Below are 11,456 nucleotides of genomic sequence, written 5' to 3' on the forward strand. Positions count from 1 at the left end.
GCTCTTCCCAGGAGCCGGGGGGTTACACACCTAATTATATAATTAAAACATTATTATTAATATATAACATTAATATTCAACATCATTCATTAATTATTACTAAATAGTAATACTACTTAATTACCTCGGAGAAAACAGTTTTGAGCTGGCGAGTCCAGTCACCCAGCGTCCGAATGTGAACGCTCAAGTAGTCATCTCCAGGTGCTGAAGTAATTGAAAACGGATGCCTGCGCATGCATATATATATTGCAGCAGTTGTTTAATGTATTATATATGATAGCGTACGTATATATAATTAACCTGCTGTCTGCTCTTAATTAAATAGTTGACTAATTTTTTGGTCCAATATTTATACATATAGTGTCAAACTTAATTATATTCTCAAGTTCAAACTTATATAAATATATATACATATATAAATATATATATCCGTGCATGGTATATATTGCAAATTAAGGACGACGTACCATTCGAAGGGAGATACTGCAGCGCAGTTGAGAAACATGTACTGCCCACTTTTGTATTTGAAGCCCTGTGGCTTTGTCATGTGCAGTGCCAACACATTTCCCGGATACACTGCAACCTGCACACATGCATTGCAATATCTTCATCAATGTTTATATATATATATATATATATTATTACTCGTGTTCATGCAATATACATATGAACACATACATGTGAAAAAGCTTATAATTATAACCTTGAGAATGTTGACGGGTTTGATGCTTGATCTGAACGCTCTAATCAACCTTTCACCGGCATAAAGGCAAATCGGCACTGCCAAATACATCCATGTCTGCAATAATATATATCCGACCGATCAAGAAATAACTATTAGTTACTTTGAAATCATATTCAAGGAAATTAAGGAACTGATCACAAGATCAGGAAGCTAGCTAAGAAGGATATATGTGTGTATATATATATATATATATCAATTTCATGTATAATATATATAATTAGTAACATTAATTAATTTACTAACCGTCTTCTGATACCATGTCTTGGTGAGATAGAGTTTAATGCCGTGGACAATGAGGAGAGCGTAGACGATGACGAAGAGGTGGTGCGAATACCAGAAGGCATTGAAACCGGTGAGCTTCTTCAGGGCCTTGGGAAGGTTGAGCTTGTTTCTCCTGAACCACGGAGTGGCCAGAATGAAGGCTATTGCCATCAGCACCACCATTATAATGCCAGTCACTCCCTCCACTCCCTTCACAAACCACCAGTAGCTTTCCGGCTGTTCCTCCCCAAAGTAAGGCTCCAGGGGCTCGTACTCCTTCTCCGTCGCGCTGAGTATCCGTGGGAAATCGCACGTCAAATGCGCCCCCGCATGGAGCCCCACCCCGACGGCAATCCCCACAGCAATCACCTTGTGGAAATTGAGGTTATCGTCGAAGGGAACGACGGCGCCCAGTTTGGTCTTGTTTCTGAGCCAAGTGATGGTGTTGCGGCAAACAGGGAGCAGAATTAGAGCCATGTTGAACTTGAGAGTCTCTGCGCCGCCTTTGGCGACGCAAACGCAATGGCCCATGACGTCGAATGCCGCCTTTTTGTTCCGGTACTGCAAAAACTTGTAGGCAAACAGAGCAGAAAGAATGCCAAGCCAGAGCATGAGAACCCACAACCTCTGCCAATTGTCCAACAAGAAGTACTTAAGCTTGTCGCAGGATCGGGTGAAGGCGTTGTTCTCCTGATTAGTCGGCTTCAGCCTCTGGCTCAGTAATTGACTCAGCACTCTGCTGTCGCTTACCCTTACCGATTGCGTCGGGGCTTGAAGCAATAGCGTTTCAAGGTTTTGAACCTGCAGTATTTAATTAGTTACAATTTCATAATACACATATATGGAGAAGTTGATCAGCATGCAACCATAATTAGTTTATAATTATAACGGATATCGTGATCAGTGAAATACATTGATTAAATTAATTTGTATGAATTCATGTTGATTAGTTATAAGTAAGTACCATGATATATCCGACATTATCCGGGTCTAGTTCTTCCATGATGAGAGCCGCGTATTCCTCGGCCTGCTTCTGAATGTTGGAGAGTTTGTTCGCGGAGGCACTCAGGCTAATAATCTGCGGCAAGACAACACGTACGTTAATATTAAGCATTGATCATCATCGATTTGAAATTAAAATTAATGACTTGGTTAATATATATATATATATATATATGATTCAGTTAATTATTATATGTAACGATCGAACTAGCTAATTATGATGTAATTACCTCTCTAACCTCCTCTTCCGTGATTCTTCCATCGGCGTCTTTGTCCACCCTGCATGCATAATCAATCGATTAAATTAATATCCCAGATTATGAATATTCAATTCAACAAATAATAAAGGCCGAGTTGGGAAAGAGAAAGTAGTACTGGGGCCCGCTTTTATGTGGCCCGAGACGAGACGTGTAACATATGTCGTATTTGCGCGTGTAAGAATAGTTGTCTTCAACTATAATATTATTAATTATATTAATATACATATTGTAAAGATATATAGCTAGACCGGGTGGGTCTTATAACTCTAATAATTAATAATGAATTGGGAAAAAGTAGCAGCAGCTAGTAATGGTAGAAGAAGTAGTAGTAGGATATACGACGACGTACATGTCGAAGAAGGTCTGGAGTCTGGAATCAAAGCTTTCGTCGGAGATTTGAACCCAGAAGTCTTGGAGTTGTGACTTGTAAATGGAGTCTCCGTTTATGTTACGCCTCCGTGCTAGCGCTCGGAAAAGCTCTCCTGCGAATTCCTTTGATTCCTTGTTCATCCCTGTATATATGATTATTAAATGGTAAAAAACAGATCATTAATTAAATTAAAAGATAGACAGAGATCACAGAGAGAGAGAGAGAGGATGAAATTGAAAAGTAAAGCTGTAAATAAAGAAATAGGATACCAATGCATTCGCCAAAGAGAGAAGAGTGGAGAAGGCCGTTGGAGTTGGCAGTGAGGTCGTTGAAGCGCTTCTCGACTTCAGGCCAGGCGGAGACGGCGGCGGAGGAGCCTCCCTTCTTGGCGGCGATGAACTTGAAGCCCTTGAGGGCATGAGCGGCAGCCGATTTGGAGCGGTCGAAGCGCCTGGGGGTGGAGGAAGAGTTAGGCCTCATGAGCTGCTTGGAGGTGGCGGAGGCGAGGCGCTTGAGCTCCTGGGAGACGTGGTTGAGGACGCGCGAGGAAGTGCTTCTGAAGGAGGCGGATCTGGAATTATTATTATTATTATTAGCCGCGCCTGCAGCCTCCTGCAGAGTCGTCTTGGTGAGGAGAGCCAGCTCCTGATCTTCGTCTGATCCGCTGGCAGCCTGAACGCTGTGAACAGCCACCGAGTCGTCGCGGATGTCCAGAGTGATCTCCACGTAATTAGAGTTGTCATCGTTATTAATTATATCTTTCGATGACGACCCCGTGGATGCAGGAAGGTGGTGGTTGATGAATTTGGCGTTCTTTCGAGACGACAGAGATCTGAAATTAGCTTCGCCTCCTCCATTAACACGACCACCACTAGTAGTAGTAGTAGTAGTGCTGTTGTTAATCCTTGAAGAAGCAGATGTAGACGTCATTGTTGTGTGATCTGCTGCAATCTCTGATTTCCTTTGCTCGCCTTTCATTCTCTGATATTTGCCTCCTGATCTTAATCAAGCCAAACAATCAACCAATAATTAACTATCAAGGTTTTTACTTCACAAACTTTCTCCCTTCGAAATTATAAGTCAAACAAGGGAAAAAAAATGAACAGAATTTTCAAGTGGTGGAGTTGAATCAGAAGAAAATATTGATCAAAGAATAAAAGTGGGAACGTGGATGGAGCACCGGATACATATGATGAGGAGATGAAGGTGTGGGAACTCAGACTCTGGGGTGGAGGGATTAAGACTTAAGAATATATCATGAATTTTGTTTATTTGCAAAATGAGCCCAAAACACCACAAACACTTTTTTTTTTTTTTGTTTGGTTGGTAACAATAACACGTATAAGAGGAGTAGAGGCGAATTTAGGAGATTATATAGTGCGTTGATTTTTTTTTTTAATTTTAATACACAGTATTTGTCGTCGATCGGTCATATATATAATATTATGCGTAAAAGTCAAAGTCAGTCACGTTCCTAACGCAAGAAACTCGTAGGAAAGGGAAGGCGGTCAAAAAGTTTTTTGTTTTGATTTTGACTTTGTTTTTGTTCTGCTTTTTTTAATATATATATTTTTCCCTAGCTAGTTTTTTTAGACGTATGGTAAGAGAATTTGAATTATAATTTATAATTTATTATAATATTTTTTTTTATAAAAAATATACATAAATTAAAAATAATTATAATCACATGATTTTAATTCATAAATTAAATATCTCATTCGTATTACGTCCCTAAAAAACATTTTCCTATCAATTAAAACATTTTCCGATCAATTATTGCTGAAACTGGAAGGTTCTTTTTGTTTCGGCTTTGTACTCCGATCCTTAAATTAAGCGTCATTTCATTTCAGCCCAAACACAAAAAATGAAAAAGAAAAAAAGAAAAAAAAGAAAAAAGAAATGCTTGTGATCTAACTGAAAAACTAGTTGAAGGCATGTTTTTACATGTGGATATATACAGGATGGAATAAACAGTTGACAATTCTAGAACAAAATGGTAGTTTGTTGGATTACATCAGTAATTCATAGTTATCGGCCGCCAAGATTAGATACGAGGCGCGACTTTTTGAGCATTTTTTTTTACAGACTTTCACTTTCTTTGTAGTTGTGGAGACAATGCAATGCATCACAATTCCTAAACTGGATATATTAACATTAGAAAATGTAAGCGTGTCTTTTCATATTAAATTACACTTGGGAAATTCATATGTTCAAACAGATCCCAGCACAAAAAAAATGATAATAAAAAATGTTGACTGACCAATTCCATCCCCGGTGGTGGCCACAAGCAAGATAGATATGTGAATTTATTACTAAGGAGACGTTTGGTTCATAAATTAAAATTATAATATTATAATTATTTTTTATTTACGTGTATTTTTTGTGAAAAAAAACATTATAGCGAACTATGAATTATAATTCGAATCAGGATACGAATCCCCTTACCAAACACACCTTAAACTATGTCGTAACCCGATAAGCGTAATGCTATATTTGGCACCAACAAAAAAAAATGAAAATAGCATATTTTTAGAATTTTATTTTAATTTTTACTCTAGGGCTATTCATAAATGTAATAACTTTTTCTCATTGTAGTCCATTAAAAGAATTAATACAGCATTCAATAAAAATGAAATGTTTAAATTTAACATGTGCCATATATGATTTGCCAAATTTAACAAAAAAATAAATAAATAATGATACAACATTCAATAAAAATGAAATGTTTAAATTTAACGCTCTCTTTATTATTTTTTTTTTTTTGCCTCCCTTTTTCTTAGTGGCATACGGAGGAAAAAAAAAAGGGCGTAGGTAAAGGTGGAAAGAAAGAAGAAGGAATTGGGAATAAAAATGAGCACGGATTGACGGAGACTTATTAGGCCAAATGCGAGCTTCCAGCTTTGGTTGTGGAGGCGGAGGCGGACGCGGTTGGTGACTGGTGAGTCGAAACGCGCTTTCGCACTTATTACCTAAGATTCTAGACGACCCCTCTCTCTAAAGTCTAAACCCTCCACGCTCGTCCTTCACTTCTATTTGTATTTTTTTTTTCTTTTAAAAGAAACTGAATGACCTGCTGGGCTAGCTTTAGAATGCAGGCCCACTAGCCCATTTTGAGAGGGAGCCCATTTTTAGCCGTGTTAGAGTTTTATTATAGGGTTTTTTTTTTTTTTTTTTTTTACGGAAGAAAGAGAAAAATAAGTTAAGATTTGAGATAAATTAAAATTAATAAGTTAATAATTTATATAAATTAATAAATAAGTTAAATTACTATTTTGTCCATAATTTGTCTGGTTATGAACCATTACTTGACAAATTATTGTCCATAAATCACAGTTTTTATCCATAACTTGTATGACTATAAATCATAACTTGATAAGTTTGTCCATAACTTATCTGGTTATAAACCATAACTTAACAAGTTATGACATATTAATTTCTATAACTAAAAGTTTACCTATATACTTCTTTAAGCTTTTTATATTGACATTTTTTCTACTATTTTCATTTTTTTTATACAAATAGAATTTTTATCTTTTATTTTTAACATAATTTTTAATTAAATAATTATACTAATAAAATAATACTTACTAAGAACAAAAAATAAATATTTAAACTCATACAACAAATTCTTCATTTTTTTCTTTATTTTATATGATAGGGATTACAATAAACGAACGAAGGACAAAGTAATCACCGCCATACAAATACAAAAACAATTTCTAATTTTATTTTATTTTATTTATAATAAAAAAGAAATAATAAATATCTGAGAAATTTAGGGAATCAATCTACTGCTATCCCTCTTTCTTGTGTTGTGTGCTCTTCTGCTCTCTCTCTCTCTCTCTGAAGAAAAGCAAATAGGGCTTCTTCTCTTTCCTCCTCTCCGCATCGCATCAGGTCTTTCCTCCGATTTTTCTCTTTTATTTTATTTCTTTTATGATTCCTCGATGCTCGTTTCTGCCTTCGTGATTAGGATCTTTTATTTTTGTTGAATATAATACGTTGGGATTTTTTCTTTAATATACACATGCATATTTAAATTCATAATTTCGTAATTTATATCCTTGATTAAGTTAGGTTTGCTTGTTTTTGGCCGTTCGTCTCAAAACTCTGCCTCTTTGATTTGTTGATTTCTGCTATTTTCTACCTGCAATTCCCCGATGTTTATATTAATGCCCCTGCCCTACAAGGGGGAAAAAAAATTATTCATTTTTTGGTAACTCTGTTTGATTCCGATTTTTTGTTAATATTTGTTGCTATAACCTGTTACTGCGCAAAGGATTTCTTTGATTTATTATCCATTTGTCACTGCTACTTATTGGTTTCATTAGCTTCACCTTCCTCGAAAAAAAAAAAGCTTTAATAACTGTTAATCTACGTAATGTTCCACGAGTACTTAAACTTAAAATTCTTCTTAAAAAAAAAAAAAAGAAAATAATGATAGTAACTGTTTTTCTATTCTTGGCTTGCTTAGGTTGATTTGCAAAATTTTCTGTTTGCAATTTTGCAGTTTCGAATGAAGTTCTCATGTTTATAATCTTTACATTTTTTAACAACTATATCTATATATGAGTCTGGTAATATAGAAAATGTAGTGTTTGGATTGTTAGTGTCCTTCCTTACATTATAATCAGTTAATATTTCATGCTTTTACATTGTTGGTTTATAATTTATACTTTGGTGTCACAACAACAATAAAACCACGGCTTTGACAATCATTTTCTTTTTTATTAAGAAATTTTCCTGTTTAGATTGCCAGAGTCCTAATTTCGGACAATCAGTCATGGTTTCTTATATTTTTTGTATTATTATCCATAGACACGTCCTTGAATTTAAACATTGATGCTTACATAAATGCCAACATTTCTGACCTTGTTTTTGACCTTCCCTTATTATAATGTACACTGCAGATCATCTGTGAGTTGTGTAGCAGCTTGCAATGGCAGATGGTCATGAAACTGACAGGAACATCGAGATCTGGAAGATCAAGAAATTGATCAAAGCACTCGAGGCTGCGAGGGGCAATGGCACCAGCATGATTTCTCTTATCATGCCTCCTCGTGATCAAATATCTCGTGTTACCAAGATGCTCGGTGACGAATTCGGAACGGCTTCAAACATTAAGAGCAGAGTGAATCGTCAGTCTGTTTTGGGTGCGATTACATCTGCCCAGCAGAGGCTGAAGCTTTACAACAAGGTTCCTCCAAATGGGCTCGTTCTCTATACGGGAACAATTGTTACGGAAGATGGCAAGGAAAAGAAGGTCACCATTGACTTTGAGCCTTTCAGGCCTATAAATGCATCCCTGTACCTCTGCGACAACAAGTTTCACACTGAAGCTCTGAATGAGCTGCTGGAATCTGATGACAAGTTTGGTTTCATTGTCATGGATGGTAACGGGACCCTTTTCGGGACACTGAGTGGTAATACACGAGAGGTGCTGCACAAGTTTAGTGTCGACCTCCCGAAGAAACATGGAAGAGGAGGGCAATCAGCGCTGCGTTTTGCTCGTCTGCGAATGGAGAAGCGCCACAACTATGTGAGGAAGACGGCAGAGCTTGCCACACAATTTTATATCAATCCTGCCACCAGTCAGCCCAATGTTGCAGGGTTGATACTTGCAGGGTCCGCTGACTTCAAAACTGAGCTCAGTCAGTCAGATATGTTTGATCCCCGTCTTCAGGCTAAGATTTTGAATGTGGTGGATGTTTCTTATGGAGGCGAAAATGGCTTTAATCAGGCAATTGAGCTGTCGTCTGAGATCCTCGCTAATGTGAAGTTTATACAGGAGAAGAAATTGATAGGCAAATACTTTGAGGAGATAAGCCAGGATACTGGGAAATATGTCTTCGGTGTGGACGACACACTGAAAGCTTTGGAAATGGGTGCTGTTGAAATACTTATTGTGTGGGAAAGCTTGGACATTAACAGGTACGTGTTGAAGAACACCACTAGCAGCGAAATCGTCATCAAGCACTTGAACAAGGAGCAGGAAACCGATCAGAACAACTTCCGGGATCCTGCTAGCAATGCTGAGCTAGAGGTTCAAGACAAGACGTCATTGCTCGAGTGGTTTGCTAATGAATACAGGAAATTTGGATGCTCACTCGAGTTTGTGACCAACAAATCGCAGGAGGGCTCTCAATTCTGCCGCGGATTCGGCGGGATAGGGGGAATTCTTCGTTATCAGCTCGATATGAGGACGCTTGATGAGTACGAGAGCGATGGGGATGTCTATGATGAATCTGAATAGCAATCAATCAACTGTTTCCTGAAGCTGGTGCAGAAGGATGGGGGCGAAAAATGCCTGCACCAGCTCAAGGAGTCGCGCTCGCTGCTGCTCCTTCTCCCATGTTGGTCGAGATATTTTTGCAGCTTAATGAAGAAGAAGAAGAAGAAGAAGAAGAAGAAGGTATTAATTACATTTCTTGGTTTTGTAGTTAAAATCAACTTTTTCGATGAATGTTTTTCCTAACAGGTTACTTTCTTAAAGGATATTGTGTTGTCATCTGAGATTACAAGTATAAGATGGTGGTGTCAGGACGAACATGCCATAGCGGTTGGAGAGATGCCGTGGAAGATGAGCATGAAGCTGTCGGCTGCAACAGACTTTGGATGAAGATGAAATGATGTCCCAAAAGCGTGCTTAGGCAACTCTATGTATGGTTGTCCTCTTGTGGAAAAGCTTTTATATGTTCTCTTATCTATTATTACTATATGCTCGGTTATGAAGTTTTTTATTATGTTTATTTTGGGTTTCGTAACTAGTGTTTGTGGTGGACTAAAATAAGTGATGACACGCTTGTTTGTGGTACATTAACCTTGACTTTTTATAATAGTATGATTATGATATGTTGTTTTAGAGTTTCGAGGTTTCGGATTTACAAGTTAGTTTATATGTATGGCGTGCTTTGTGGTTGAGCATTGCAAAGTGCAAAGTAACCATGTTTTTGCTTGTCGATGGTGCAATCGACCTCGCTATAGTATTAGAAACGAACAAAAGGGGTCGTATTTGGCTAATGGGGTAAAACATCATATATGATGTGTAAAAGATTGACGTGTTGTTGTGGGATCATGTTATCATTGATGACTCAGCTTTGAGAATCAAGTTTACCAATTACAAGACAGCATATTTACTCCTAACAAGTAAATTTTTTGGATATCTTAAATTAAAGTGGTTTTGGGAACAAATGTGTCGATACTTTTTTGTTTGGGTAAGTTAGTTTCTTATGTTTATCAATTTTGACAATTTTTGTTTTGTAGTTATCCGTTGCACTTGTGAGTATTGCTTATATTAGTTCATTTGTGGGTGTGGTTTATTATAGTTTTTGACGGGTTTTATGTTTTTGGGTGTTCGTTTGAGATTAGCATAGTCACTCAGCGGCAAATACAATTGCTTCTTGACAAAGCCTGCCGAGAGGTTGGCATTCTGCGTTGAGTTAGGGAACAGCATGTGGGAAGTTAGAAGTAGTGAAGGACTTCAAAATGGCTTTGTTTTGAGATTGGAGGGGGTGGAGAAGAACGATGGTAGAAGGGAGTGAGAATATCCGACAATAGCAATTGAGTTTTGATGATTTGTTTCTTTGTCTTTATATGTTTTTTTCTGTCGTTTAAATTTCAAGCAATGACGTGCTTAATATGTATGTGTGTGGCACGCACGGACCATCCCATCAAAACCATTGTTGTTTTGGTTATGGAGAACCGCTCCTTCGATTACATGCTGGGGTGGATGAAGAAATCCGTGAACCCAAACATTAATGCCGTCACCGGAGAAGAATGCAATCCCTTTTCTACCAAAACCTAGAAACTCGAAACAATTTGCTTCACTGACGATGCCGAGTATCGAACAAGCTTTTTCCATGTCTCATAACCTCTTGGAAACTATCATGAAAGGATTTAGACCCGGATCCGTACCCGTTTGCGAGGCTTTAGTATGAGAATTTGTTATTTTTGATAGATGGTTTTCTTCTATTTGGGATCCAACACAACCCAATAGGCTAATCGTTTACTCCGCAATATCCTTTTGCACTTGGGATTGAAAATAATTTCCTCACGATTTTTTCAAATGTGATGTCTAGAAGTAGGGTTAATTTTAATAATAGTACTCATGAATAAATGAATAAATGATTATTAATTTTAGCACAACTTTTATATATATTCACAACTAGCATTGTCATGCCAATAATGTGGGTAAAATGATTTATATGCCACTTAGGTCAAAATTATCATTTAAAAATACGTCAAAAAAACTCTCAACTCTCTCCCGCACATTCTCTCTCTCTCTACACCTCATTTTCAGCTCTATCTCTCTTTCTCTCTCCCTTTCTCTCAAGTTTAGTCTCTCTCTCTCTACTCGGTCTTTCTCTTCCCTACGCCATCATTCCCTTGTCGCCAATACTCCGGTTGTGCACAGATCAAGGTTGGTACACAATTTTTTTTTTGTTTTTCTTTTATTTTTGTCTTTTTAAATTTATTTTTTGGGAGACTTAGTATATAGAACTTGAAAAAAATGACTGGGTTGAACTTAATGTGATAGGAATTGAAAATATCCTTCGCCAATTTGAGATTTTGGATGGTTTATAACTGATATGTAAACTGATAGTAACAACCAACACGTCAAAGACATAGTTGACCTCGGGAGTCATAGTATTATGACTCATGGTGTTATATGTCCGGTCATAGTATTATGATCAGTTAGTCATAACAGTACGAGTCATTGTCTATGAGTCAAATTATAACAATATACGTCAAACTGGCCGGTCATAGTATTATGATCGTAAGGCAGTCATAGTGATATGACCGTCGGGTCATAATATTA

The 11,456-nt window shown here is 37.2% G+C and overlaps 2 protein-coding genes across 4 annotated transcripts in view; one reads left to right on the forward strand and one right to left on the reverse strand.

Annotated features, from left to right (window-relative positions):
• Positions 1-4,035, reverse strand: part of LOC21388187 (respiratory burst oxidase homolog protein D) — a 5,271-nt gene extending 1,236 nt beyond the window's left edge. Inside the window, 9 exon segments of the mRNA XM_024175815.1 lie at positions 1-30; positions 125-227; positions 468-583; positions 704-799; positions 989-1,807; positions 1,971-2,084; positions 2,239-2,287; positions 2,618-2,780; positions 2,908-4,035. The exon segment at positions 1-30 is cut by the window's left edge and continues 12 nt beyond it. Of these exon segments, the coding sequence (XP_024031583.1) occupies positions 1-30; positions 125-227; positions 468-583; positions 704-799; positions 989-1,807; positions 1,971-2,084; positions 2,239-2,287; positions 2,618-2,780; positions 2,908-3,616 (2,199 nt within the window). The 5' untranslated portion in view covers positions 3,617-4,035.
• Positions 4,036-6,430: 2,395 nt separating this feature from the next.
• Positions 6,431-9,452, forward strand: LOC21388188 (eukaryotic peptide chain release factor subunit 1-2). Of its 3 annotated transcripts, none has more exons than XM_024175787.1 (3): positions 6,431-6,535; positions 7,549-9,050; positions 9,117-9,452. In XM_024175787.1, the coding sequence occupies exon 2, from the start codon at positions 7,578-7,580 to the stop codon at positions 8,889-8,891; it is 1,314 nt and encodes a 437-aa protein (XP_024031555.1). In that variant the 5' UTR covers positions 6,431-6,535; positions 7,549-7,577; the 3' UTR covers positions 8,892-9,050; positions 9,117-9,452. The 3 variants fall into 3 exon arrangements, with proteins under 3 accessions (XP_024031555.1, XP_010112008.1, XP_024031556.1); XM_010113706.2 differs by having other exon boundaries at positions 9,132-9,452; XM_024175788.1 differs by having other exon boundaries at positions 9,180-9,452.
• Positions 9,453-11,456: the final 2,004 nt, after the last annotated feature.

Source organism: Morus notabilis, unplaced genomic scaffold (genome assembly GCF_000414095.1).
Source record: "Morus notabilis unplaced genomic scaffold, ASM41409v2 Scaffold344, whole genome shotgun sequence".
Classification (NCBI taxonomy): domain Eukaryota; kingdom Viridiplantae; phylum Streptophyta; class Magnoliopsida; order Rosales; family Moraceae; genus Morus; species Morus notabilis.

Excerpts from the sequence above, each read along its gene's own strand:
- LOC21388188 (XM_024175787.1), top strand. The coding sequence starts at position 7,578 with ATGGCAGATGGTCATGAAACTGACAGGAACATCGAGATCTGGAAGATC.